The sequence below is a fragment of the Colletes latitarsis genome, chromosome 11 (genome assembly GCF_051014445.1).
Source record: "Colletes latitarsis isolate SP2378_abdomen chromosome 11, iyColLati1, whole genome shotgun sequence".
NCBI lineage: Eukaryota > Metazoa > Arthropoda > Insecta > Hymenoptera > Colletidae > Colletes > Colletes latitarsis.
In genome coordinates, this window is record NC_135144.1 from 28,909,004 (window position 1) to 28,935,662 (window position 26,659).

Consider the following 26,659-nt stretch of genomic DNA (forward strand, 5'->3'; position numbering starts at 1 on the left):
TCGGTCGTAAATTTGTATGTACATTTATATAAACGACTCTTACATAACATCAATAAAGATACAATACAAATTAACACTGGACTTTCATTCGTATCAAATTTTTCTTTAAGAGAGTATTTTCAGAAACGCCTCATAAGCAACAAACATATCACTATACTACGCGCGAGTGTACGATATAAACGTGTATGTAAGTTATGCAATAAATTAATTGAAAGTATAACAATACTTATAGTTCCGGAAGCAGCCACATGTCTGTTGATTTTTTATCAAAACGAAAAATATGTTTTGTACATTATCGTTTTCAGTTGCTTTCAGGTTAATTTGAGCGGTATTACATTTGAAATAACATGGATCTTTTGGCTATCGTTGGCTTAGTGTGCGTGATTTATTACCTCATCTATTTCATATGTCCCTGGTTTCTGGATTGTGATTTAAATCTTGCTCTTCATGAAAAATTTGGGAAACCAATAAGTGAGTATTGCAATATTTGAGAGGACTGCTTTATAACCGATTTTCCACTTGTTATTAATATTTTTTGTTCCAGGCTCCTTAAAAGGAAAGGTGGTGTGGATAACAGGAGCATCGAGTGGAATTGGAGAACATCTTGCATATGTTTTAGCGGATGCAGGATGTAAATTAGTTCTGTCTGCACGAAGAAGAGAGAAATTAGAGGAAGTAAAAACCAACTGCCTTCAAAGTGAATAGCTTTTCACGTAAACGTGTATGTTTATCACCGTTCTTCCATAAATTTCACACAATTATATTTAATTACTTTCAGAAAACACAAGTTTAACCAATTCAGATATCGAAGTACTTGTTTTAGATATCTGTGACATAGATAATCATGAAACAGCATTTAAACATGTTATCAGTAAATTTGGCAAGGTATTTATAATTTAAATATGCTTTGTAATAATAATTTACAATTAAATTTTGATTTTAATTTCAATTCCAGTTAGACATACTTGTAAATAATGCGGGTCGTTCTCAACGAGCACGATGGGAGAAAATTGAATTGTCCGTCGATAAGGAAATGTTTGACTTAAACGTGTTCTCGCAAGTGGCCTTAAGCAGATTGGTGGCAAAATACTTTTTCCAAGTGGGCTCTGGCCACTTTGTGCTCACTTCGAGTTTCGCCGGCCTTGCGGCAACACCATATTCTGCTACTTATTGCGGCACTAAACATGCATTACACGTTAGTCGCATTAGTATTGACAACTACTTCTCGTGCGATTATTTTTAATGCATACGTGTTTGTTTTGTATCGTATATAGGGATATTTTGGTTCTTTCGTAATCGAAAAGATCAATCAGAATATAGCGGTCACAGTCGCATGTCCAGGACCAATACAAACTAATTTCTTATCAGAAGCATATACAGAAAACTCTGGAGAAGTGAGTTTCACTATAGGGTAATTCACTTCGGTAATGCACTCGAAAGAAACGCTACCGGTTAAACATAACACTCATATGATATAAAAGGTCGAACATGTTTTTTTAAATGGAACGATATAATGGTAAAGTTGAAAGAGCAAGTGTGTACCGTAAAATACGATAGTTTAGAAAGCGACATTTCTTCCGAATCTACTAGCAAGTGAATGGCGCTGTATAATAAAAACACATATGAGTTTTTCAACATAAATTTCTTTCGTAGAAATACGGCGAAAAGGTGAAAGAAAATTCTGATAATAAAGTCAGCGCCGAACGTTGCGCAACGTTAATGGGGATTGCAATAGCAAACAAACTTATCGAAGTATGGATTTCCAAACCAACTGTGCTTCAAGTGTTGTACCTAATCAAGTATTATCCAAACATAGGAAGATGGTACATTGTCTCACGATTACTAAACTCTGTCTGCAAATCTATTTCATCTATGTTTTAATATTATTTTCTATTCTAGGATATTAACGATATTGGGACCAAGATTTTTACATCGTTTGAGAGACGATAAAAAAACGCTCAAGCAAGAACAATGAATACTTAACATTTATTTTATAGTGTACCATTTTTTGTACTCTATTATATCTTCTCACGATTTTAATTTTAAAAAACTAAAATAAATTTAACAGAAATGATGTTTTTTTTTTTTAATTTAAAAATTCTATGAGATGCGATTATCGTATGGAAATTATTTTATCGTTGAAGATAATAGTTCTTTACACTTCTTTCCTCTCATAATTGCTTCCTTAAATAACCTACAATAGAGTTCTATGGCACAAGGCGTATCGTCGTTCCCGGGAACAGGATACGTTATAAGATTTGGATTGCAATTCGTGTCAACAATGCCAATCGTTGGAATAGCCATTTTAGCTGCGTGTATCACCGCTGTGTGCTGTTTAGTAACAGATTCCATAGTATTAATAAATATACATAAATCTGGCAATCTTGTGAGTAACCCAAACTCGCGCACGGAATTTGTAAATGTTCCAAGCTTCCATCGCCTGGTATGAGCAAATTCCTCACACTCTTTAGCAGTGGTTTCTACTAAGTGACAAAACTTGGGAGTTTTGCAAATAAATAGAATGATTCCATCTCTAAGCGCTATATGAGCTGTAAAATTTAATGCTTGCCGCAAAAGTTCAGCAGTTTGGTCTAAGTCGATTATTAAATGTCCCATTCTGGTTCCAAATACAAACTGTCGCATGTGATCGTTCAGAGATCCTTCCATATGTCCATAATGTACTTTTGCATCGAATAAGTTTTCGACAGTGAATAAATTGTGAACTTTAAAGAAATCTGGATGAGACAACGGGTCTATGAAACTTTCTTGATCTTCGGGAACTAAAAATATTAAAAACTCAGAATTGATCTGTAACCAATGAAACCGAACAAAGAAGCAAAAAAATATCTTTACCATTAGTAATTTTTTCCTCTGGTTTAATTGCTGTTGACAGTTTACACCACGGAAGATACGCGAAGTATGGTCGTAAAATGCTTTTGTCTCTCCACACTATAACGAAATACAAAAATAAAACGCTCAATGTCTGAAAGTATTAAATTAATATTAACGGCGAAACAATTTGCATATTTACGTTTAGATGAAAATGTCCGTGTAGCGAGACTGGTCATTTTGACAAATTCTTCGAGTTAAAGAATATTAACTTTTATATAATAAATTGGTAAACGACTATAATTCGTCTGAAACAGCAGAAATGATAGTAATTTTAGGTACAATAGGTTAGGAAAATTGCACTATCGAAATTAATAAAATGATATTTGTCTGAAATACTGAAAAAGAAATTTATGTAAAACTAATATCATACACTTCATCAGTTCGTTCTAAATTTGTCTATATCACATACTTCCAAATCATTAACTTTTAGCCGCAGAAATGCAACATAAATACTATACAAATATCATTTGATACCGTCTACGTACAAAGTACGCATGTGCATGCGGCCCTATGAGTGCTTTTATCCTTCACACTATGCACATGAATCGTGAACCTACATGAACTATTTATTTATGATACTTAATATAATGAGATAACCTAAATATTAAAATAGTTATTACCATAGTAGTACTATATACATGAATAATACTTGTAAACCTTAAATCAATATATTTAGGAAAATAAATAACACCCCTTACTAATCGTGTGGCCAAAATAGAAACGACGATTTGATGCTTCGAGTTCTAAAAATCTGATTAGCATTAATATAATAGTAAATTTTGTTTGTTTTTGTAGTAACATAGAACTGTAATTATTAGATATCTACAAATAATAACTTGCATAATCTCTATTGTTACTCCATTTCTTTGGGATTTAGCCCTTTGCCGTTTCAGCCCCGATAGAGTCACGTTACTTTATTTACACGTAGTTCTTTGGATCGAATCTAATTCAGATTTATATCAAATTTGTCTTAAGTTTCAATACACCTTGTGTGTACACCATTCATATTTAGTCACGTGATCGAACGAGAATTTTTACTCATTCGACCGATTAAAAATGATTCAACTACGAAATTAGGATGAATTATAAAGAAATTATTGATTGATTTTATCAATATATATAAACGTAATTTAAATACAGTTTTCAACATAAAAAATATTGCTATGTTTATTTTCGTTTTAAGATTCCAACCTTCTTTGAGTTAATGAAATACTATCGGCTCCAATGACTTTCCATTTTGTGAATTACTTTGTTCATGCTAGCATTAGAAAATGACACTACTCCGAACGTTACTGACGAAAAGTATCCTTTTACAAAAATCCAATTATCATGGCTCGGCAATTAGATACGCACAGTTATTTCACACGTGCCTAACGCCGTCGATTAGAATCTACGGGAGACCATGTGTATTTACTGCATTAAGGTACCGTGGAACACATACATTAACAAAAAAAGCTTTCAATTCTACCGTTCAGTCCGTAAAAAAAACGAAAAAAGCATCAGAATTTAAGAATCTGATTATACTAGCAGCACCTGAAAAATGGAGATTACTCGGTGCCATTGCTTTTTTAATGGTTTCATCTGGTGTCACAATGGCAGTACCTTTCTGTTTAGGACACCTGATTGATATTATCTACAGAAAGGACAAAGAGAACATAAAAGAAAATCTTGATCAGTTGTGTCTTATTTTACTTGGAATATTTGTCATTGGAGGTCTATGTAATTATTTCAGAGTGTATTTGATGACTAACATCGGACATCGAATCACTCAGTCTTTAAGAAAACAAGTATACTCTGCTATCCTTCGTCAAGAAGTAGCAATGTTCGATAGATGTAGTACGGGTGAACTTGTTGGTAGATTATCTGGTATATATCTTTATTTCAAATACTTTATTGTAATGTATATTTATTATATGTATCTTTATGTAATTGTAACGTTTCCTTTAATATATTATTGCCTTATTAATTTCAGGAGATACACAACTTATAAGTTCTGCATTAACTAGTAATGTGTCAGATGGATTACGTTCTGCCATTATGAGCATCAGTGGAATATCGATGATGTTTTATGCTTCGCCAAAATTAGCTATACTTGGTCTAAGTATTGTTCCGCCGATTGCTGGTCTAGCCATAATTTATGGCCGTTATCTTAAGAAAGTTTCCAAAGATATACAAAGTAGTTTAGCAATACTGAATACAACAGCAGAAGAAAAAATCTGTAATATACGAACAGTAAAAGCATTTGCAAAGGAAATGTCTGAAATCACTCATTATAATTCTCAATTAGAAAATATGCTAAAAATTTGTAACAAGGAAAGTTTATATAGAGGAATATTTTTCGGATTAACTGGATTATCGGGAAATGTGATCATTCTCTCTGTTTTGTATTACGGCGGAGTTATGATTTCTAATTCCTCTATTACGATTGGAAGTTTAAGTGCTTTCTTAATATACGCTGCATACGTAGGGATTTCATTAAGCGGGCTATCTTCGTTTTATAGCGAATTCAATAAAGCATTGGGTGCAAATGTACGTTTAGTTGAATTAATGGAAAGACAACCAGTAATACCCATTCAGGGTGGTAGAATTCTGGAAAAGGAACTATCTGGTGATATTGAATTTCAAAATATCAGTTTCGCTTATCCTACAAGAGAAAGTGTACAAGTTTTGGAAAATTTCAGTTTGAAAATCTCTCAATGTATGGTAATTGCTATTGTTGGATCGTCAGGTTCTGGGAAATCTACGATAGCCTCGCTATTATTGAGATTTTATGATCCTGATTCAGGATGTATACTTTTAGACAATCATGATCTCAGATCTCTTGATCCTGTGTGGGTCAAATCACAAATCAGTGTTGTATCTCAGGAGCCAGTACTATTCGGTGGTACAATAAAAGAAAATATATTGTACGGAGTTGACGATCCATCAAAATACGACGTAGAAGATGCTGCAAAACGGGCGCACGTTTTGGATTTTACAAAAGATATGCCTAATGGTTTAGACACGACCATTGGAGAAAGAGGTATTACTCTCAGTGGTGGACAAAGACAAAGAGTTGCTATTGCCAGGGCGTTAATAAAGGTACAAATATTCAGGAAATAATTATTATATATGTATACATAAAATATATATAAAAATAATGGTTTGAAATTATTTAAATTCAGGAACCAAAAATCTTAATTCTGGACGAAGCGACGAGTGCGTTAGATGCAGAAAGTGAACACTTTGTACAGAAAGCAATGGAAAAAGCTGTTAAAGGACGAACAGTATTAACTATTGCTCATAGGCTTAGTACAATAAAAAATGCTGATAAGATCATAGTTTTAAACGAAGGACGCGTAGTAGAATCTGGAACATACAAAGAACTTATGAATATAAACAATGGTTACTTTAATAAATTGGTTCAACATCAAACTTTCGGCTAGATTTTGAATTTTAATACGTTTTAAAAGGTTTGGTAGTTGTAAAGTTATCCATAGATACGTGTGTGTATTATAATTTCAATCAGAAATACCTTAATCTTTTTAATAATGTTAAAATAACAATGTAAAAAAAAAAATTCGTAGCAGTAACTAGACAAAAATTATGTATAAAGGTCATTAAAAATCACATGAAAATTGTAATAAATAATTAGTAAATTTATTAATCTAATCTCAGAAATACAATGTGTTATTCTGTAATCTATAATGTTTAGTTATTAATAATTCCTTTATTCCACATATCGGTTCTTACGAAACCTTTAAGTAGTACTATAAAGGTGTATATTTAAATAACTTTTACAATCACTGACTTCATTATTCTGTCGTCCATTTTTCACCACCAGGAAATATAAACTCGCTGTTAAGAGATAAATTCGGAGTGTGGAATGAAATATGTTCAATGCGTTTCCATTTAATGTACTAAAATAATTTGTGTAACACACAAAGCACTTATACAAGTTGTGATTTGATATAAAAATCACAAAGCTATATATATATTTGTTTTTCTCTGATCTAAGGTGTAAGGCAGGTATTATAAATAATTCCACTTTGGTAATAATTTTAATGTATTTTCCTATAAAATAATGTACACTGCTTTTTTAAGTTATCAATGTATCTTATATCGTCGATCTATATCATCTTTAAATTAATATCCCATTACTACAATTACATCTGGGTAATCTACCACTAGACTCGTGCCTGCATAAAAATATTTGATCACATGATAAGAAGGAAAATTGTTTTAATTAAATAGCCGAATTTTCGTATCATTACACGAGTCTGTTTAATACATTTCCTTTTGCGAGAAAGAAAGGGCATTGTCTTCGTTATTCAATAAGTATTCAATTATTATTTTTCTATTAGAAAACATAGCAAGGTATAAATGAAATAGTATTTGTTTCTCTAATTGAAAAAAAGAACTAGGACATATTCTCCTTGCTATGTTTTACTTCTTTATGTAGAAAATACGCGTTAACAAAAACATTCGTGTATTGACTGAATCCCAAATCAGAAAACGAAATCTATTATGCTTTGATCCCATCTATGCTTAATATAATTGGAACATTTGTAGTTTTCAATCATCTCTGTGAAAATCTGTGTCTAACATGTGTTAAGCTTCCAAAGTTGATGCATTAACAAATTCGATAATTTCAAGATCATTGAATTAATTCACCAATTATTTTTTGTAGCCAGTTTAACATTGAGAAATGGAATTATAGAACACGATCAAAGTCTGTAGTTGTACTCACAATTAGTTCCTATTTGCCAATAAAAAGTAATTTAAAACAACAGGATGCATGTTTCAAGTGCTTCTTTGTTTACATAGCTATCACACGTCACATTTGTAAGGAGCCGCATTAGAATTTCATACGCTCCAGTTACAAGCCCGACTGTACCCTAAATAGAAACTTTATTTGTATAAATCCATGGCGTAACTTTTTACAAACTGATCCGAGTTAAAACTCAAATCATGGTCAAAACTGGTCATTAGTAATATAATGTTCGGGGAATAAACAGTGTTTTGTGTTCTACAGGAGCTTAGAAATTCATATAAACAAGTCTCTGTACAAGTAAATACCAAAATTTTCCTGATTTAATTGCAATTGTAAAGTCAATGAAGCGGTAAATGATACATGATTAAAGAATTTTCTGGAGATCTTACAGTATTTTCTTGTGTCTTACATGTCAAATCATTTAGGAAAAATCGTACAAATCGTACTTGAATTATAATGAGGATTTTCTTATATAGACAAGTTTGTTCATTCCTGTGTATTCTTTTGTTTCCTGTTAAAATAAAAATTCAAGCATTAAAAGTAATAGGACTTTTCTTACACATTATTAACTTTGAGACATATGTGCTGTTTCTTGTTCCATTGGTTCATCATCTTGCTGAAACACAGATAATGTTTCTTCGTCGTCTACGTCCATTAATTCTACTGTATTTTGCTCCTTTTTATTTGTGATGTTTTCCACTACAGTGTCATTGTCTTCCACTTTAGGTGTGCTGGCAGTTATATTATTACCTTGCAATTCCGTTATATCACTACTGTCAATAGACATTTTATCTTCGCAATGTGAATGACAAATGACCATAGGATTTTGATTTTCAGAATCTTCTGATATTTCAACAATCGGGGTAGTATTTTCAGCCTCTATGTTAACAGCTTCCGTATCTTTTGGTTCTTCCACGATAGGAATTGGATCAGGTACTATAGACTTTATTACTCTGGCCTCGTCCTCTATTGCTTCTGTTATCGTCAAATTGTCCTTTTCTTTGTTATGACTGAAATTTTCTATCGTGTTATTTTTAGAACATGGTTCTTCCACTATAGGTTTTGGATCTTCTGTTAACTCCGTTTTTCTACTTTGATCTTTTAAATCCTCTACATCCAAAGCCATATCTTCAGATACATTTACGGATGCATCATCTTCTGAACTTACATCACCAGCAGATAAGAGTAGAGTATCTGCAGATTTATTCGAATTACACGTCGCAGATGTATTCCCTATACTAGCATTATCTAGAGGTAGTGTTTCTTTTTCCTCTGTATTGGTACCAGGCGTATCATTAATTATTTGCATGTCTTTCACCTCTGTATCTAATTTTGTTCTATCCTCCAAATTTTTATTAGAAGTATTTATAAGATTTTCAACCACTGGATTAGCAAATTCTTTGTTCTCTAATGGCATTTTAGATTCAATAACCGATTTCTCCGATACATTATTAGTTTTAGTTGGTCCTTCCTGTATATGCATTGGTATTGCCCCTCCTTCTGCTTTTTCATTAACCTTAGAATTATCTACATAGAATTTTGAAGACTTATTTTCACTCGAGCCAAAATCCTTTGTCTGGAAGGTAGTTTGCAATTTTCGTGTGGTGTCTGTAGCATCTCCCTCTTCGTTCTCCAAATCTAAACTAGGTTGAGAACTGGTGTCTTCGTTCATTATAGCTTCTGGAACATCACCAACGATTCCAGAAGCTTCAGGAACAATGGTTGACAAATTTTGTATTGTAGAACCTATCTGTGAGTCCTGAGTTTGTGCTTGCGAAGTTAAATTCGAAACACCAGAAAACTCAGAGGTAGTTGGTATAAAATTAGATCCCACAATATCAGATTTGGAAGAGGTTGACTCAACCTTTTCGTGAGAAGTTTCTTCGGCGCCAAATACATTTTTTACTACAGTAGTAGTGGGTATAACAGTGTGCAATAAAGGTGTTTCGTTTTCAACAGTGTGCACGCTAATTGTAACGGTAGAAGGGCAGTCCTTTTCCCAATACTCCATTTCTACATCTTGAGGAGGTTGGGTTACAGAAGTATCTTCATCTACGGATCCATTGACCATGCTGTCTCCATTCTCGTTCCTCCTAGCTATCGGTCCTGGTTCTCTAGTGGAAACGACCAAGATGTTCTTTTCTATAGCACGCATAAATTTGTCGACCCTATTGTATTCTTTACGCGGCGCTGTCAATAATTCGCAAATCCGCTGAACGGTAAACGGCGCATTCGCGAATGATTCCAAACGATCCAAAAGATTGCTCTTCATAATGTCGTAATTGAAATGCTCGACATTTGGACAAGGCGCGAGTTCCAAAGTCGGACAATTTTCGTAGAAGTCGGTCATCACGCGTGTCAGTTTCTCCCTGAAGAGCGTTTTGATCAGTGACCAATGATAAACAGGATCACCGGTTTTCGCGACCCAACATAAATAGTCTTCGAGCTCTCGGGGTATCTCACTCGGACGCATTTTCTGAAACTCGTCCAGCGCCTGCAATACCTCCTCCAAATTTTCCATCTTCTCCGCCTGCTGCCCCCTCTGCCTCCTTCGTTCACAGAAAGAGTATCTGTCGACACTTTTCCGTGAAACTGCCGGAACTTGCTGCAGCAAAACTTTATACGCGAGAAACAACGAAAACGCAAACACACCGGGTACTAAACAGCAACAATGAAGAGGATGGGGGACGAAGCAGGGGTACCAATCACTCGAAAAATATGTCATCATGACAGCGTTTGGTTAGCTCCCGTAATATTTCTTCAGTTACGCGGTAGTTGAAAATAATTTAGAATTTATATTGATCGAACGTTCAATTTTCATGATACATTTCGGTTCGTAAACTATTTTCAAAACAATATGATATTAACACATGGAATGCATCTATCCGTACAGAATTTACATTGATAAAAAGATGATGCTGCGGGTTTCTTCTAGATATATTTCGTATCTATTCGAAGAACGTACTCGATAATGTTCAAACTATATATTGTGGTAAATAAAGAGAATAATTGTCATTTATGTTTGTCAGTGTTAGTTTAAAGGAACAAGGTTTTTAGCTGTTTTATTTATATAATGGTATTAATAATTTGATGTTGCGACAATTATTTTTAAACTGATCGATGAATTTCTCTTACAACTCAAAATGCTTTCAAATCTCGTTAAATTTAATAGTAAGGTAAAAGAAATAAATTTATATAATATTAGATATTAATTAATATCGTGTTAAATCGAGTATTGAATAGAGGTTAGGAAATAAATACATATATATATATATATATGTATAAAGATATATATATATATCTTTAAATATCAGATCTTGTAGATGTTACATAGATTTTTATTAAAACATAACTTACGACTTTGAACTTTGGACATTAAGATTTTATAACATTTACACGTAGAAATAATCATAATGATATAATAAATCGATATATATGTTGTATTAATTTGTGTTTTATAATATGCTATCTCTTTAATAATCATACAAGGCATAAATATACGAGATAATTGTGCACCCGGAAGTTACAGAAGTTCCGTTTGTGTTTCAGTCTTATTTGCAATTGTAGTAAAAACAGACTTCTACGACGAAATTTATTGTTTTTAATGTGAAAAACTTCTCCAATGTTAATGTTCGTCAACTGAATAACGTCCAAAAGTTGTGTCTCTTACGAATGCACAACTAACAGTAATTAAAGAAAACAAAGTATATGATACAAAATTCATCTTGGAACTGATTAGAAGTTTCATAGAGATTCATTATTTAGCATCTAACGCAATAAATTTCGCGATACAATATAAATAGAATGTTCTTGCGATTCTAATTCTAATGGTATTTCATTACAAAACTAAAGAAACACAGTTTGAGAAAAATGTGACTTTTTTTTACTGTACATATTGCACATTATTGGAACATGTTATACAGTATTGATTGAAAGATGTACATTGAATTCTAATTGAATTGAATGCAATTAGAAAATATATCTTTTTGTATAACTTACATGCGTCAAACTGTATTCCCGAAGTTAATTTGAAACAACTTTACAATTTTTTTTACATTAATTAAACAAAATTATAAATTACAAAATAATAATAAAATTATAACGTTAATTATAACATCAACTAAAAATAAATATTTAGTATAACGGAAGATGCACATATGTAACATTAAAATTGTACAGCAGTTAGCGGATGTGCACAATTTTATAAAGTTGGTGGTCAATAAACTCTAATATATGTTATACTATAAAAAAATTTTAACTGACAAGCTTATGTATAAATTGGCTTGATCGAAGGCATATTAACAATCATGATATCACCCTACACAGAAAGTTTAGTTATTTATAATTATCCAATAAATCTCTTGTTAGTAAGGAATTTATAAAGTCAAATTAATATTACCATATATTGGTATTGAATAGTTTTTACAGACTTCAATTATTTAAACATCAACCACCATCTTCTTATGAATATCCGTATTACCAACAACCTGAAACCATACATTTCAAACGTATTAAATAATTATAATTATAATTCTCCCAAAGTTAGTACTTACGGAACAGAATTCCTCAAAACTAATTTTGCCATCTTCATCTTTATCCGCAAACAATATTGTTTTATCAACGATCTGCTGAAGTTGTGTGTCTTTCAAATTATTGCCTACCATCATTTTCAATACTTGAAACAACTCTCCATTGCTTATAAAGCCATCATTATCCATATCGTAAATTCTAAAAGCAAATCTTAATTTGCTCTCTTTATCACCCTATGATACAAAGAGAAATTTTCAAAATACATTATTTAATCTTTTTTAGTCGGTTATGATCAAGTTAATATACCTTAACGCTGAATTGTGAAACACCATGAATAAACTCTTTAAAATCCACTTCTCCATTACCATCAGCATCAAATATATCTATTACACGTTGAACTAAAGGATTTTGTTGTAGCTCCGGTAATGACATAAATTCATCAATGCTTAAAGCACCGCTGTTATCCAGATCTAACTTTCGAAACCGTTTTCCCAATCTTCTAATTTCATCAACATCAACTGGGATATTGATATTTCGACATTAAAAAATAAATTTTATAGTGATAGAAACAGCAATAACATTGATAGTATCTTTAAATTTTATTGATACATTGTGACAACATACATAAATAAAACATAGTATCTATGATACAATAAAAAACAGTCATGGTGCCTAATACGTTATAGGTGCTATGTTTAGTTAGTGATAAAAATAAATCAGAAGCAATACAGGAACTAAATAATAAATACAGTCACTTTCAATGTAAATTCAAAACTATCATTTGTATCGAATGTTATTCAAAATAATGTTGTAGTGCATTTACAAAGCGAATACAATTATATTTTTCAAATAAAAAGAAAAAGTTGATGAAAGGGAATAGGTTATTTTAATGCACCAAAAATAATGTCCGATATTGACTTACAGGTCGAACATAGTTCCACGGGCAGCGAGCTTTCATTACCCTAAAGGAAAAAATGAAAGAAAAAAAAAAGAACATGTATTCAATCAATAAAACATAAATTGTTTTAACAATTACAACCGCATAAAGTAAATGTTTTTTTTTTTTTTTAGGTAAAAATCGTATAAAAACAAACAACACACGTGTTACGATACTTTAATTAGTTATCCTATAGAGCTACAAGTAATTATCATTTAAACACACTTAATTACCATTGTGAATTTGGTTCAGTAGATTTCTGTCCAAAATTCAGCACAAAACGTTAAAATTGATCAGCAGACCACAGACTTGAAGGACGGTGCAGAGAGTAGGATCATAGATAAGAGATATAAAGCCTAAAATATAGGAGAAAATAACCTCTACCTATATGTTTCAACCATCTTACTATGGTCTCCTAACGGTGACATCTGTCTGAAACGCGGCAGAATTTAAATACATATTTAAGTAATTTTATTTATATATTTAACAATTTATTAACCGAAAGATCTTTTTGTACTAGAAATATTATATATATAAGAAGACAATATATTTAAAATTATCGTAAATAGAAATGAAAGAAGGTATTAGATTCAGTTGATTTAAATAGCTTAATTGACAAAGTCAAATAAGGATTTCAAAGATGCCGCCTGAAACGGCATCTCTTTAATAAGGACTAGTGTCTTCTATGGTTAGGGACCTACCAACATGGCGGCACGCTGGAACAATTTTCTAGCTCGACTGGCCAGTTCCCAGTTCGTGCAACACCAACTTTTTTTAAGGTGACAGAACTATTCTGTATGTCATCCGTGGTGGTAGACACCTCTGTAGTTAATTATTAGTACTATCGGTCGCGGTATAGCGAAGTAAAGCGCGACGACTGAGCTCGCAGGGAAAACATCGAAGATTTTTCGGTTTAGGCGATGCTCGAAGGTATTTACTCGATCCATGTTTGTCGTCGTTGAAGACAGAAACTGTGTTAATGCATACACGATCCGATATATTACGGAAAAAGTGAGCTTTGAAATCGAAAGGGACGTTTCTTGAAATTGGGCGTGTGGCACCGCCTTTTTCATTATTCGTCACTAGTATACATTTAGGTGCTTTTTAATGGTTTTATTTCTCTGTAGAGATAAGTGTAACATAATAGGAAACGTCAGTTTGATTTTCGTTGCGACTATGGTCCTGTACATTTCTTTTCAACGTCTCCTATTCTCATATCTCCAAATGTGCAACGTATAAACACGAGACAGAGTCAAATGTGTCACTTGTGTATACCAGAACTGTTGAGTTTCTTTTCAATCGTGTCCTTTTGTCAATTTTGACCAATCACAATATTTAACTTTATGATCGTGTATCGCGTTAACCCTTTTGTACTTTGCTTACATGTCACTTCCACCTCTTCACGACGAGGTTCTTTGCAAAATGAAGAGTGATTATATTGCATTACGATACATTTCCAATCGGAAACGACCGATCGATTGGTTTCCGATATTGTTCAATTGCGATTTTTTATCGAAAATTATAGTTTTGGCCCTATACTATCTAAAGATTATATGATAAGTTTATTCAGCATGCATATATATATATATGTATATATATGCACACGCGCATATGGCGTACGTATATGTATAAGTATACATGTTGATAGTTACCTTGAAGAGAATAACTTATTATGACAAATTAATGTACTATATTAATATGTACAATTTCACCAGAGTATGAGATAAATAACAATGCAATATAGGTAAATATGTACTGCTGACCCTGTTCTTAGATTTCTCATGCTGACAATAGTAGTTTCACATCCTGCCTTTTTCAATTGTAACATCAGTTTACAAAATGTAGTGCAACATTTATAGAAATGTATCATTCCATTTCATGTATCGTTTAATATTTCTCGATTATAATATTTAAATGTTTTACTTTGAATAGGTTTCGAGTTTACAAATTTTTCTGTTTGGTTCTAGGTAGTTACAGCAACATGTCGAAAAAGCCAGGCACTACCCCAGCAATGCATAAAGTTATAATGGTCGGGAGTGGAGGTGTTGGAAAGTCTGCCCTCACGTTACAATTTATGTATGATGAGGTAGGTCAGATGCATAAAAAAGAAGTATACTTTAAATTAAATTTTGTATAAGATTCTTATATATATATATTTATGTTTATATCAGTTTGTAGAGGACTACGAACCTACAAAAGCAGATTCCTATAGAAAAAAAGTTGTATTAGATGGAGAAGAAGTACAAATAGATATTTTAGATACTGCAGGACAGGAAGATTATGCAGCAATTCGTGATAATTATTTTCGAAGCGGAGAAGGATTTCTTTGTGTGTTTTCTATAACAGAGGATGATAGTTTTCAAGCTACTCAGGAATTTAGGTGAGCGATTTATATAAATCAATCTTTTCTTTTTGGTTATCAGATTGCACGTAAAAAATGACAAAGAATATATCATCTTCTGCTTTTCTTATATCTCCTATTATTTAGTAGTTGCATTAATTTATAAGAGAACAATCCTGTTAGTTATTTTTCTATTTACAGAGAACAGATTCTCAGGGTAAAAAACGATGAGAACATTCCATTCTTATTAGTGGGAAATAAAAGTGATTTACAAGAAAAGAGAAAAGTCAGTTTAGCAGAAGCTCAAGCCAGGTCACAACAATGGGGCGTACCTTACGTAGAAACGAGTGCAAAAACAAAGGAGAATGTTGACAAGGTAATTAATGATAAAATTAAGTATTATTCTTCTGTTTTATACTTAATAAGGTATTGAAATAACAATGTGAAAGCATTCCATAGAAGAGAATCTTATTTGGTACAGTAATTCATGTTTTTAACAGTATTTTATTCGTAGTAGCAACATTTATTTATTTATAGTTGTATGTAAAAATTGTACAATGCACATGCATCTTTGATATTTCTGTTAATATACTATTTAAATTGTACTGTAGCCTTTAGAACATGAAGGAATTGCATGAAATATATGTTTAGCTTAATTTGCAATTTATCATATATTCTTCTGTTTTCTTTGCTATACATACGTCTCGTAGCTTATGCACATATATTTCTTTGTAACGAAAACATATCTGTACAAGCACATGATAAATATATATATATATATTTATATATTGCATATATCTTTTAATTCATAAAGCACCTTTTTTCAAGCCTCGAAGCTTTCAGACAGCATCAATTGCACATTTCCAGGTTTTTTTCGACTTGATGCGTGAAATAAGGTCACGCAAGATCGAGGACAAATCCGCGAGTAATGGTCGTGGAAAGGACCGTGCCAAGAGGAAGAAAAAGAAGTGCATTATTCTATAGGTTTGCTGTTCTTTAGCACTGATTTAATTTTTTTATTTTGGAAAAATGAACGATATTTTAGTATCGTAAACGAATTACAAATTGTAGCACTTTGTCCACTTTCGTTTTTTTTTTTTCAAAAATTTAAAATAATTACGAACACGTACAGTTATCAACAGGTAACAGATTCACCGGAAGTATCAATTTTTTCTAGAAGTGTCACAAAACAGCGGTGGACAAAATTTATTTAAAGTAACGATCAATAATTAGAATTGAAATGGATAATCGTTGATCGTTTGTGACTCGTCAGATTGATCTAATTTTTGGTTAATTAAATTAATTTTAATAATTGAATAATGTTGATTGCAATTAACTTTGGCGACTAAATTTTTAATTAAATCGCGCAATCGATTAATTCGATGAGTAAAATGAGTTGATCAATGACCAACTCAGTCACACGGGCATGTACAAAAGAAGAATTCTTATATATACATATATTTTGCTTGTCATGTTGACACTCGCTTATGCCTGAAATACTGCATATGCATGTATTACTTTGGTTTAATGTTCCAAGTTACAAAGGTAAAGAGTGACTTTCTATTATTGTTTTCAAAGCATTTACTTTAGTTATTGAAATATTGGGAATGACTCTGTGAATTGTAACATAAAATAGTAAATATTAGCTTGCTGTTCCGCATGTTTATTTTGGCAATACAAATATTATACGTTACTTTTATTATCTTTTTATTTGATTAAACACGTAATTTCTTTCGTACATTAGGTGTGTCAATACGACACAGATAAAGACTACGGACGGAGGCAGAAATTTTTATTTTAAACCTAAATATTAGTAGCTAAAGATACAGGAGAATATTTTAATTCTATATTCAGTGATTACAATAACGTTTGGAATCCTTATTTAATAGGTGGATAAAAACATGTATTGAAAATCGACGATTTGTGTGTATTGCATTTGCAGGTATTCTTTGACTTAATGTGTGCAATAGCTGCACGCAAAGCACAGGAAAATCAAGGAGACGGGAACGAACGTAAGAAGAAAAGAAATTGCTGCATTTTGCTCTAACAAACAAAACAATGCGTATAGCTTCTATAACGGAACGTTCGGCTCCTAATTGCAAAAAACCTGAGTAAGAGAAAAGTGTATTTATATACGTATATACATATATGTTATATATACATAAAAGTTTTCTAACACTTTACAGTGAAATGACACTAAGTAAATTATAAATATTTACGTTGAGAAAACATACAGTTTACAAATTATTCAATAATAATTGCGTTAAGAATTGCAAAATTTTTACCCCCTTTTTCATACAATTGCTAATCGATTCGGTCAAAACTGCACCAAATACATACAAATCATAACTCACATCTATTACCAATGATTCGCGTCATACTTTTTACTGTAATATAGAATCTATAAAAATTGTAATAGAGCACAAAAGTACCTTATATATTAATGAAATTATTTTTTAATTTTCCATTTATTCTCAGAGTGCTGAAATATATACATTTAAGCTAACATTTGATAAAAGTGAAGATTTGATTTATCGAAGGAAAAAAAAAAAAAATATACAATATATATATATACATTATGCACAATGTTCCATGATCGCTAAAGACAATTAATTAGATGCTTACAAATCTTTACTATGTAACTGACTCTATTTGCAAATAAAATTATTGTATCTTCATCGACACATTTTGTACATTTATTTGTATCCTTGAATGATTTCAGCACTCTCGCTTTAATTCTGTATTCGTCAATAAGGTTTTAACAATTTCTGTTTGGACTATTTATTTCTTAACGAGACAGTCACAACACTGTAAAGTAATGAAGACGTGTGGTAATTCACAATTTTGCTTATTCTTTGTGGTATTATGCAATTCTAGTTTATTAAATGGAATTTATGTACAAATGTAAGAGACTTTGATACTTTTACATTAAGATGGCTTTATGTCGTGGGCGTGCGATTAGTAATTGCTTAGCCGTTTATCATCTGTGATTTTAAAACACGGTAAAACTTTATCCGATCATGATTCAAAAAAACAAAGATGAAAGTTTTTAACTTTTCTGTTGCATCCGCGGTAAGCGTGTAAAAATACAGACTTTACAATGACATAACGTGTAACAATAATAATAGAAATTTAAGTATTTTAGAATCTTGCTTATTTTGCGTCCTGGTCCAGCGTTACTGTGGTCCACTGATTTGAAGTCTCGCGGGACGACTCAGGAGCAAAGGGAGCCGGACCGCCCATTTATCTATCTCGCTCCCTTGCTCTCAGGCAGTCCACATGTGTGTGTAACTGCCGCGACGAATAGCGAGCTAGAGATCAATGGGGCGTGGGAATACGTGTATCCCCTCTACTTCTCCCGCATTCCTTCCGCGAGACTTCGAGTGAGCGGAGGGCTGTACCTGTTTTACTAAATTTCTACTTAATCTTTGACTCAAACAGCTTGTTCAGTTTGATTCCATACTAATCGAACTATAGATCGAAAGATTATTAAATATACATGATGCGGCCGAATAACGTGTAGAAGCAAACAGGAGATGATTCTTTATAAAAAAAATGAGAAAATTTTATCATTTTCGAATTAGTTGTCGAAATAATTGAGTTTGAAAATTCAATCTATGTCTACGCAATTATGGCTGAAATATGTATTGCTATTTTTCGATCATCGACTTTTTCCTTTCATTTTAGTACCTGCTACAGTCAAATTCATCTGAATTAAGAAATTTTTCAGAACTAACCCGAAAATGAAGAAAAATTTGTCTTTTTTTCTTTATGCATCCTGCATATAAATTTGAAAGCTCAACTGATAATGCAAATGTTAGTACGTTGCTAAAATGAATCGATAATATTATTCTACACAAAATATTGCGTTTATGAATTAATAAACTTCGATAGACTGAATGCATGGCAAATCAACGTATTTGAAAAGACTTGAACCTCTATGAGGTGCATTTATTTATGCAAAAATATAATAAGAAAATCTTAATATTGTATTTGCAGTTTTACGACTATGTATGTATATGTATATGTATATGTTTATGCATTATTAAAACATTCAAATTTTACGGGATGATTATGGTTTGGAAACATATTTGTTAGTAATAGCTTTTTATAGAGTAAGTAATATTTTTTTTTGTGCATTTGAGTTTTCATATTTTTGTACCATTGCGATTAATTGTGCCTTTTAAGTGTTCACTGTTAACGAATTGAGATTAATATTATAATAGAATTCTTTAAAAGAGTTTTACCACCGCGTATGGTTGAAACCGTATTTCATCCTATAAACATTTGTATGTCATTACTCATTACATTATATTTGCAATTATGTATATTCGAGTTATCATTCAGACATAAATTAAATCATATTTATGTAATCTTTGCGCGCTATCATCTGTTATTCAACCACATGTCTATAGTTACTTTTTAATAAAACGTATTTTATACAAATTAGACAAAAAATATGTTGTATATGAATTTTATATTATACGTTTAAAAGTATTAAATATGTATTACTAGTTTATAAATGAACGAAACTATTGTACGAAATATTTGTCAATCGTGTTAATACAATGTTATATTCTATTATTTCACCCACTGCACAAAATTTAATAAACGTAGAAAAAACTAGTACTTGCAACAAAATGGAGAATCATAATTTTTAATTTTTCCTTTTTCGATTACATAGAAATATATCTTGTACAAATTGCATATGGATTTTGGATACCAAAATGAAACTAATATTAGCTACAATTATTAAAAACAATTTCTATGTAAGAACTTGCATTGATCCCTAATTTTTAAACACACTGTATACATACAGAAATTACTCGTTAATTATTAGGTTTAATGCTAATGAACGTCATTACTTTTTTACTCAAAATTCGACATTCTTCCATATTTTAATATAAAAAATACATTCGTACCATTAAGAAAACAAAGTTGACCTTCAAATCTCCAAAACGCTTTCCCCTATGAAAAAAAAACATATGCAATGTACATATAACATGCCATTCGAATTATGCTACTTTCGTATAAAATGTTTCTTCGTGCAATGTATACTCAGGAACGGGTTGTTCAAATTTTATTCACGAATAATTAATACAAATTAAATTAACAAAGTAAATAAACTTTCGACCACGGTTTCATTCGTCTAGATGTTGGTTAAAAAATATAGTGATTTACGAATGAAACGCAAACTCAAATTAGATTACAAATGAATCGAAAATTTTCATTCGTTTAAAATTTACCCAACTCTGCTTCGCGAGTTATTTGAAGAATGCAAGTCGCGTGGATTACCCTGTATATTGCTGTATATATAATACACAATGTGTTGGGCAAGTTTTTCAAACGACCAATCAAACTTATGTATAAAGGAAATCTTTGTTGTTATATAGTTTACTAATATAAAAATATGTTATCAAACTTTTCCGAAGCAGTGGGAAAAGAAATTAAATATTGAATGTGTTACATTTTAATGGAAACGTTTGATGAGTGGGCAATTATGTTTGAGGTTAACTGTCATTTTTGCAAAGAAAGCTGACCGGCGATGCTTTTGTAACACGAAACGTAATATTTCTCATATTTTAGATGAAAACTATAAAGTAATGTATTTTATTTTTATTGGCGAAATTTTATGAAGATACGACAAAATGAGTAGTGTTAAACTCGACGTACTGTGGTCTCCTATCCATGCAAATAAATTTATTACATGGGGCACGGAAATCTGTCTGTACGAAGTAACACAAGTAAAAGACAGTATTAGGCAATTATGTGAGTATACATTACTTGTACAGTGTGTTCTACGTGTGATTCGTTTGTTAAAAGAAGAAAGTATTGCTCTACATTTCCTTCACACAGATATAAAGATTTCCGACTCTACGGTAGCTCATTTGCTTGCTACAAATACAAATCATCATTATGTTAAGTGTATAGACATATATCCACAATTGGAACCAGATATTTTGTTAGCGGTCGGACAAGCAAATGGAAAAGTTGTTTTGACCACTTTTGGTCCAACAGTGTTCGATTCTCAAGGTCTTAGTGGAAAAGAATTAGGTAAATTATTTGAATACTCTGACTTTGTACCTATCGTGCAAGACAAATTTGCATGAAAGGCATTATAGACAAACTCCTTGCATTTGGTTTTATTTATAGCCATAGAATATATTTTATTTATATTTATAAAATGATTGTTATTGCAGTTCCAAAATATGCAAGGCAATGTAACACTGTTGCTTGGAATCCCATAGATACAAATTTAATTGTATCTGGTTTAGATAAACATAGTAAAGATCATTCCATTTTATTGTGGGATATAAATAAAGGCTTGCAAGGTTCAGAAAGAGTGCATCACCACACTGCTGTTCAAACGGATTCCGTAAGACCAATCGCGGAAGTCGGTGTTTCCGAAATAATACATTCTGTTGCTTGGTTCAAGAATGAACAGAAATGTATGGTAGTTGGTGCAAATAACAAGCAGCTGAAAATTATTGACTTTAGAGGTAATAAAATGAACTAAAACGATTTCGTTCTTTTCGTATATCGTATATCGATTTATTTTTTATTAGATTCCGCAAAGGTAGTGAACACAGCTGCAACTAAAGCAGTTTATAACGTGTCAGTCAACCCGCACAATAATCATCATTTAGTCTCCAGCGTCGATAATCAGATAACAATTTGGGATACGCGCTGTTTCGAAAAGCCTGTTCTGACCCTGTCGCAAGGTAGACAAATTACTAAAGTTCTGTGGTGTCCTACCAGGCACAACCTCTTGGGAGCTTTACAAAAAGACTCAGGTAAAATACAGTTTTAATTTAATTATGTAACTCAAGCTCAATTGTAACTGTGAGCCACCGTAATAATAACAATAATAATAACGTAATAAACTAATTTTAGTATTATTTTTTCCAGTGACATTACATTTGTATGATATTCAACACTGTGGAACTGGCGGAGGAGAAGATACTGAACCTGGAGCCTTAGAAAGAACAGTTGCACCACCTTGGCATAGCCCTGTAAGTTTTTCATGGCATCCAACACACGTGAACAGGCTATTGGCAATATCGCAACAAGGTTTGTTTATATCATGCTACTAAGATATAAAAATAATCAGTTTTGTTTAACTACTGTTTATTATTTTTAAAGAGCTCACGGATTACACGGTCTGTGAAAGGATCACAGTAAATTGGTCTACACGATCTCACCTTGCATGGAATCATGCTTCTAAATCTTTTAAATACATATGCAGCAATGATAACATATACAAGGCTCTAGACGACATTTCTATTTTAACTAAAACACGCGCAGCTTCAGAATATGGATTACTTGTAAGTTGAGGAAGTTTATAGTTTACCTTATTCAAAGGCTCACGCATGTACGTTTATAGCCAGAACTGACTCAGAATGGTGAACTGGCTGAAAATGATACACTCAAGAACCTGTGGCAATGGTTATATTTAAGTCGTTATTTGGTAGAAGATAGCACTATATCTAGTCCAGATAATAAACATCCAGGCGTCAGGTAAATGAAAGATTTTCTTGATTAATTCCCCTTTAAAATATACGCGAGTTAATGTTCGTGGACATTACATAGAACAGTTTTGAAGTTGGACGGTCAACAAGGATCCAATGGTTTCTTAAAATCGGAATTGATGCATCGTCCCTGGTCAGATATAGGATCGAATCATACCGCAAAAATTTACAGGTACGAATGGGGAACGATTAGTTTGAAACTTTTTAACAAGGCTAAGAACAAAGAGAATAAATTTTTATGATTTATATAATTTGTTCGATATAAGTCGAAGTTCGTGTAAAGCATTGTATTTTGTATTGTAGATCTCCAGATAGAGATAAAGGACTGCTTTTATGCGGTTGGAGATTTGACAAGGATACAAACACTCTTTATGATAATTTATTTTTAGAAAGGTTAGAAAGAGAGGGAGCATACCCGAGAGCGGCGGCGATAGCAGTATTTAATTTATGTTTACGACAAGCCATAGAGATTTTAAATCGTGGAGCGAGTAAAATGTCAATGTCTGCAAACTTAAATATTGTCGCCATGGCATTATCGGGATTTTCCGAAGATAGAAATAGTATGTGGAGAGAATCGTGTTTGAAATGTAGATCCCAACTTTCAGATCCATACTTGAGAGCGACTTTTGCTTTTCTGACGTCAGACGATTCGTACGAAAATGTCTTAGTAAGTAAATACGAATTTTCTAAGTTAAAGTTGAGCAAATCATTTGACTTATTACCTGGGTTTTTTGTAGAACGAAAATGGTATGGCAGTTGAGGATAGAGTTGCGTTCGCGCTTATGTTTTTATCGGACAATAAATTGAACGAATATTTAAAAAAATTAACTCAAAATCTAACCGACGAGGGAAATTTATCTGGTTTTCTTTTAACAGGTTCAGTTTTCTCGTATTTAGTTGATCGATAAGCGGTATTTATAACAATTTTTCTCGCTACCTGTTAATATATTTTAGGCGCAAGCTTCGAAGGTATACAATTATTAAATCGATATTTAGAAATTACCGGCGACGTTCAAAGTTGCAGCCTTATAGCTATTAGGGCATTTACTCCGAAATTGCTCCAAGAAAACCAAGTCCAAGTATGGATTACTAGGTACTGAGATTGGTAATGATAGTTGAAAGAGTTATCGATACGAAATAGATAGACTAAGGAGTCCTATTGTATGTAGTTACAGGAACCTTTTGAATGCATGGAAAATGTGGACTCAGAGAGCACATTTTGACATTGCAATGCGATCAGCGACAAACGAGAAACCTCCGCAACAGATATATGTTTCTTGCAATTTCTGTGGTAAAAGTATATCGGCACTTATGCAAGGTTTAAGCAGGGCGAGGGGACCCTTCGGTAGATTGGGAAGTACGCCGAATAAATTGAAGGTGCGTACATTTTTTGGGGAATTCCAAACGACTCGTGGAACGAATTAACCGTATACGTGGGGGATTTACTGTATCGGTGGATAAAATTGATGTCTTGTTTAGATGTCTTCGTGTCCAAATTGTCGAAAACCGTTGCCGCGATGCGCAATCTGTTTGATGCACATGGGTACCGTGAGTGGACTGCAAATGACAACGTCTGGCGTTAGTAGAAACGAGGAGTGCGATAACAAGCTAACAGAGTTCAGTAACTGGTTCACGTGGTGTCAAACGTGCAGACACGGCGGTCACGCTGATCACATTACGCATTGGTTTCGGTAATATGTTTCGAAATTGTATATACAGTAACTCTTTTTAACTTGCCTTGTAATTTATTATCATTTTTGAACAGGCAACATTCCGAGTGTCCGGTAACATCGTGCACTTGTAGATGCTTCTCCTTAGACGCATCGTGCAAAATAGGAGTGGGTATCGCGTAAACAGAAACCAATGCATCCTGAGAAATTTATACAGTACTGACGGTGTTTTTTTTTTTTTTTATAGTTTTAGGGTATCATTTTTTTTGTACTTCCCGAAAGAACTTTAAACGTGAAAAACAGAGGACAATTAATTTTGCATTTACACGGTGTTATGAAAGTTTATTATGACAAAAATAATTTACTATTGGACATGTACATAATAATAGCTGTGCTCTTGTAAAAAGATTTACAAGTTATCTGTACTGTAATTTATAATCCTTCGTCGTCTTGGTACATTTTCCATTTTTTTGGTCCTAGTACGTTTAATATAGTCATCAATTCGGTATACTGATCAGGATCTGTAACATCTTCTGTGTTTTTATACGCTTCGCGACGGGAGAAATAAACGTGAATACGTTTGCCGAAATGTATTTCTGTTTACCGAAATTTTCTGTCATGCTGGCCGGAAATAATACATAGTTACTACAAGCCATTGTGGACTTTGAATGCACAGTCCCATGAACTTCTATGTAACCTTCAGCATTGCCATCAATAGGTTCTGGTAAAGTAACATTAACTTGTACGCCATCTGTTGTTCTTAATTCTACATTCTTACCATTGGAACTTTTCTAATGCATGGTCAATGAAAGTTATAAATGTATTTTAGATGTTTCTTTTTTTTAACTGCAACGATATAATATTATGGCGGTTCTTAATCTATGGTCAACCAATGACCCCTGGGTGTCTAAACAACCCTTACAGAGTTAAATCTTGAATCGAGTCTTCGAGGTCTGCGACGACAAAAAATGATTTAACCTCTTGACGCTTACGCTTGAGTCTCGATCTCTGTTTAATTTGGCCATTTAGTACGTTAAAAAGGCAAGATACAATATTTTAATTAACAAAAAAACCAGGTTATTATGCAGCCTAGAAACAAATCCAATAAAGAAAATCGATCATTTTTGGCGAGTAAAACTAAAGTATGTCAACTTCAAAGGGTTGGTTAATGGGAGTCGTTGGTAAAAAGGTTAAGAACCGCCGCAAGACGATGTAACTCACTTTTCCAACAGTTCCAAGTAGAATCACTTGCTCTCCAATATTTTGCGCCAGTCGGCGACCATCGATACGATTTTTATGCATTTCTGTTTCCCTTTAATTGTACACCACTTTGAATGTACTTTTGTTTACAACGCGGTTCAAAGTAAATATACCTAGCATTTTCAAGCAACTAACTAAATGGAAATTAAAGAACTGCAGGACTAGGGATTGTAACGATGTATCGATGTTTTAAAAATATCTTGTTCGCGTCTAGGAACGTCAGGCGGCTCTGCGAGCGCCAAGAAAAAGGTTTCCACTCTTGATGGCGAAAAGCATAGAAGGGGATAGAGACAAATAACGAAACAATCAGAGATGCCAGATTCAACACCCGGTGCCCTACTCACACATGGAAGATCACGCGTACGTGAGCTCGTGGAGTTTCGGAAAGTCGACAAAGGCAAACTGACACATGCCCTCTTTCTCGATTATTCCGAAGCTGTCCGAAGTAATTTCGGACCGCCTCGTGGGAGTCGAGAGAGAAAGGCTCACATTTGCCTTCTCGCTCTTAACAACTGAAATCCGACCTCCCGTCTACGGCATATACGATTCAGAATCTCGACTGCCCAAGTATTTTTACTTGCCTTTCCTAGAGTTCATTACTGAACTCTGCAAATTACTCCTGGTTTCTATTTGCCTCTGATGACCTCTGATGACCAGTGCTGACGAAAGTACAGAACTCCCGACAACTTTTCACACCATACAGCGACTGTTACTGACTGCTCCTGATTACTGCTTGCCTCTGCTGGA

General features: G+C 32.8%; 8 protein-coding genes across 14 annotated transcripts; 4 read left to right on the forward strand and 4 right to left on the reverse strand.

The window, feature by feature from the left end:
• Nucleotides 1-54: 54 nt before the first annotated feature.
• Nucleotides 55-2,030, forward strand: LOC143347990 (dehydrogenase/reductase SDR family member 7). Of its 2 annotated transcripts, none has more exons than XM_076777710.1 (8): nucleotides 55-187; nucleotides 306-471; nucleotides 545-697; nucleotides 779-885; nucleotides 956-1,195; nucleotides 1,275-1,394; nucleotides 1,654-1,823; nucleotides 1,900-2,030. In XM_076777710.1, exons 2-8 carry the CDS (start codon nucleotides 348-350, stop codon nucleotides 1,973-1,975), a joined length of 990 nt encoding a protein of 329 aa, XP_076633825.1. In that variant the 5' UTR covers nucleotides 55-187; nucleotides 306-347; the 3' UTR covers nucleotides 1,976-2,030. The 2 variants fall into 2 exon arrangements, with proteins under 2 accessions (XP_076633825.1, XP_076633826.1); XM_076777711.1 differs by having other exon boundaries at nucleotides 70-187; nucleotides 316-471.
• On the reverse strand, nucleotides 2,019-3,137 carry Mrps2 (mitochondrial ribosomal protein S2). The gene is made up of 3 exons (XM_076777715.1): nucleotides 3,032-3,137; nucleotides 2,854-2,949; nucleotides 2,019-2,780 (listed from the first exon to the last, which is right to left on the reverse strand). Exons 1-3 carry the CDS (start codon nucleotides 3,066-3,068, stop codon nucleotides 2,128-2,130), a joined length of 786 nt encoding a protein of 261 aa, XP_076633830.1. The 5' UTR covers nucleotides 3,069-3,137; the 3' UTR covers nucleotides 2,019-2,127.
• On the reverse strand, nucleotides 3,118-10,550 carry LOC143347986 (uncharacterized). Of its 2 annotated transcripts, none has more exons than XM_076777707.1 (2): nucleotides 8,205-10,550; nucleotides 3,118-3,137 (listed from the first exon to the last, which is right to left on the reverse strand). In XM_076777707.1, the coding sequence occupies exon 1, from the start codon at nucleotides 10,371-10,373 to the stop codon at nucleotides 8,211-8,213; it is 2,163 nt and encodes a 720-aa protein (XP_076633822.1). In that variant the 5' UTR covers nucleotides 10,374-10,550; the 3' UTR covers nucleotides 3,118-3,137; nucleotides 8,205-8,210. The 2 variants fall into 2 exon arrangements, with proteins under 2 accessions (XP_076633822.1, XP_076633821.1); XM_076777706.1 differs by lacking the exon at nucleotides 3,118-3,137 and adding an exon at nucleotides 6,518-7,769.
• On the forward strand, nucleotides 3,444-6,572 carry LOC143347987 (ATP-binding cassette sub-family B member 10, mitochondrial). The gene is made up of 3 exons (XM_076777708.1): nucleotides 3,444-4,758; nucleotides 4,865-5,973; nucleotides 6,057-6,572. Exons 1-3 carry the CDS (start codon nucleotides 4,164-4,166, stop codon nucleotides 6,315-6,317), a joined length of 1,965 nt encoding a protein of 654 aa, XP_076633823.1. The 5' UTR covers nucleotides 3,444-4,163; the 3' UTR covers nucleotides 6,318-6,572.
• Nucleotides 10,551-10,943: 393 nt separating the features above from the next.
• Nucleotides 10,944-13,495, reverse strand: LOC143347994 (calcineurin subunit B type 2). 2 transcript variants are annotated; one of them, XM_076777717.1, is made up of 6 exons: nucleotides 13,346-13,495; nucleotides 13,098-13,137; nucleotides 12,482-12,693; nucleotides 12,199-12,408; nucleotides 12,045-12,132; nucleotides 10,944-11,963 (listed from the first exon to the last, which is right to left on the reverse strand). In XM_076777717.1, the coding sequence occupies exons 1-5, from the start codon at nucleotides 13,346-13,348 to the stop codon at nucleotides 12,085-12,087; spliced, it is 513 nt and encodes a 170-aa protein (XP_076633832.1). In that variant the 5' UTR covers nucleotides 13,349-13,495; the 3' UTR covers nucleotides 10,944-11,963; nucleotides 12,045-12,084. The 2 variants fall into 2 exon arrangements, with proteins under 2 accessions (XP_076633832.1, XP_076633831.1); XM_076777716.1 differs by having other exon boundaries at nucleotides 10,944-12,132.
• Nucleotides 13,496-13,903: 408 nt separating this feature from the next.
• Nucleotides 13,904-20,065, forward strand: Rala (Ras-like protein A). Of its 2 annotated transcripts, XM_076777539.1 has the most exons (6): nucleotides 13,904-14,042; nucleotides 15,080-15,198; nucleotides 15,284-15,492; nucleotides 15,655-15,829; nucleotides 16,321-16,437; nucleotides 17,396-20,065. In XM_076777539.1, the coding sequence occupies exons 1-5, from the start codon at nucleotides 14,033-14,035 to the stop codon at nucleotides 16,435-16,437; spliced, it is 630 nt and encodes a 209-aa protein (XP_076633654.1). In that variant the 5' UTR covers nucleotides 13,904-14,032; the 3' UTR covers nucleotides 17,396-20,065. The 2 variants fall into 2 exon arrangements, with proteins under 2 accessions (XP_076633654.1, XP_076633655.1); XM_076777540.1 differs by lacking the exon at nucleotides 16,321-16,437.
• A 295-nt stretch (nucleotides 20,066-20,360) lies between these two features.
• Nucleotides 20,361-25,030, forward strand: Mio (GATOR complex protein mio). 3 transcript variants are annotated; one of them, XM_076777615.1, is made up of 16 exons: nucleotides 20,361-20,962; nucleotides 21,040-21,222; nucleotides 21,310-21,507; nucleotides 21,654-21,953; nucleotides 22,020-22,247; nucleotides 22,363-22,524; nucleotides 22,597-22,778; nucleotides 22,838-22,971; nucleotides 23,044-23,154; nucleotides 23,286-23,649; nucleotides 23,720-23,858; nucleotides 23,937-24,075; nucleotides 24,152-24,359; nucleotides 24,462-24,673; nucleotides 24,748-24,820; nucleotides 24,900-25,030. In XM_076777615.1, exons 2-16 carry the CDS (start codon nucleotides 21,102-21,104, stop codon nucleotides 24,903-24,905), a joined length of 2,577 nt encoding a protein of 858 aa, XP_076633730.1. In that variant the 5' UTR covers nucleotides 20,361-20,962; nucleotides 21,040-21,101; the 3' UTR covers nucleotides 24,906-25,030. The 3 variants fall into 3 exon arrangements, with proteins under 3 accessions (XP_076633730.1, XP_076633728.1, XP_076633729.1); XM_076777613.1 differs by having other exon boundaries at nucleotides 24,748-24,981; XM_076777614.1 differs by having other exon boundaries at nucleotides 20,361-21,222; nucleotides 24,748-24,981.
• On the reverse strand, nucleotides 24,967-26,010 carry LOC143347942 (replication protein A 14 kDa subunit). Its single transcript, XM_076777616.1, has 3 exons — nucleotides 25,874-26,010; nucleotides 25,257-25,443; nucleotides 24,967-25,173 (listed from the first exon to the last, which is right to left on the reverse strand). Exons 1-3 carry the CDS (start codon nucleotides 25,952-25,954, stop codon nucleotides 25,085-25,087), a joined length of 357 nt encoding a protein of 118 aa, XP_076633731.1. The 5' UTR covers nucleotides 25,955-26,010; the 3' UTR covers nucleotides 24,967-25,084.
• Nucleotides 26,011-26,659: the final 649 nt, after the last annotated feature.

What these genes read in the sequence shown, in the direction of transcription:
- LOC143347986 (XM_076777707.1), bottom strand. Translation starts at nt 10,373, where the DNA reads ATGATGACATATTTTTCGAGTGATTGGTACCCCTGCTTCGTCCCCCAT.
- Rala (XM_076777539.1), top strand. An exon ending in TACAATTTATGTATGATGAG is followed by an intron (nt 15,199 to 15,283) that starts GTAGGTCAGATG and finishes TGTTTATATCAG; the next exon opens with TTTGTAGAGGACTACGAACC. An exon ending in CAAAGGAGAATGTTGACAAG is followed by an intron (nt 15,830 to 16,320) that starts GTAATTAATGAT and finishes GCACATTTCCAG; the next exon opens with GTTTTTTTCGACTTGATGCG.
- LOC143347990 (XM_076777710.1), top strand. Translation starts at nt 348, where the DNA reads ATGGATCTTTTGGCTATCGTTGGCTTAGTGTGCGTGATTTATTACCTC. An exon ending in AAAATTTGGGAAACCAATAA is followed by an intron (nt 472 to 544) that starts GTGAGTATTGCA and finishes TTTTTGTTCCAG; the next exon opens with GCTCCTTAAAAGGAAAGGTG. An exon ending in TATCCAAACATAGGAAGATG is followed by an intron (nt 1,824 to 1,899) that starts GTACATTGTCTC and finishes TTTCTATTCTAG; the next exon opens with GATATTAACGATATTGGGAC.
- Mio (XM_076777614.1), top strand. Translation starts at nt 21,102, where the DNA reads ATGAGTAGTGTTAAACTCGACGTACTGTGGTCTCCTATCCATGCAAAT. An exon ending in TCTTAGTGGAAAAGAATTAG is followed by an intron (nt 21,508 to 21,653) that starts GTAAATTATTTG and finishes TTGTTATTGCAG; the next exon opens with TTCCAAAATATGCAAGGCAA. An exon ending in CATACCGCAAAAATTTACAG is followed by an intron (nt 23,155 to 23,285) that starts GTACGAATGGGG and finishes TTTGTATTGTAG; the next exon opens with ATCTCCAGATAGAGATAAAG.
- LOC143347994 (XM_076777717.1), bottom strand. An exon ending in CGTGGAACTATGTTCGACCT is followed by an intron (nt 12,694 to 13,097) that starts GTAAGTCAATAT and finishes TCAATATCCCAG; the next exon opens with TTGATGTTGATGAAATTAGA. An exon ending in GTTTTGAGGAATTCTGTTCC is followed by an intron (nt 12,133 to 12,198) that starts GTAAGTACTAAC and finishes GTATGGTTTCAG; the next exon opens with GTTGTTGGTAATACGGATAT.
- Mrps2 (XM_076777715.1), bottom strand. Translation starts at nt 3,068, where the DNA reads ATGACCAGTCTCGCTACACGGACATTTTCATCTAAAC. An exon ending in ACGGACATTTTCATCTAAAC is followed by an intron (nt 2,950 to 3,031) that starts GTAAATATGCAA and finishes ATTTCGTTATAG; the next exon opens with TGTGGAGAGACAAAAGCATT. An exon ending in AGAGGAAAAAATTACTAATG is followed by an intron (nt 2,781 to 2,853) that starts GTAAAGATATTT and finishes TAATATTTTTAG; the next exon opens with TTCCCGAAGATCAAGAAAGT.
- LOC143347942 (XM_076777616.1), bottom strand. Translation starts at nt 25,954, where the DNA reads ATGCATAAAAATCGTATCGATGGTCGCCGACTGGCGCAAAATATTGGA. An exon ending in TACTTGGAACTGTTGGAAAA is followed by an intron (nt 25,444 to 25,873) that starts GTGAGTTACATC and finishes ACCATGCATTAG; the next exon opens with AAAAGTTCCAATGGTAAGAA. An exon ending in CAGCATGACAGAAAATTTCG is followed by an intron (nt 25,174 to 25,256) that starts GTAAACAGAAAT and finishes AAGATGTTACAG; the next exon opens with ATCCTGATCAGTATACCGAA.
- LOC143347987 (XM_076777708.1), top strand. Translation starts at nt 4,164, where the DNA reads ATGACACTACTCCGAACGTTACTGACGAAAAGTATCCTTTTACAAAAA. An exon ending in ACTTGTTGGTAGATTATCTG is followed by an intron (nt 4,759 to 4,864) that starts GTATATATCTTT and finishes TATTAATTTCAG; the next exon opens with GAGATACACAACTTATAAGT. An exon ending in TTGCCAGGGCGTTAATAAAG is followed by an intron (nt 5,974 to 6,056) that starts GTACAAATATTC and finishes ATTTAAATTCAG; the next exon opens with GAACCAAAAATCTTAATTCT.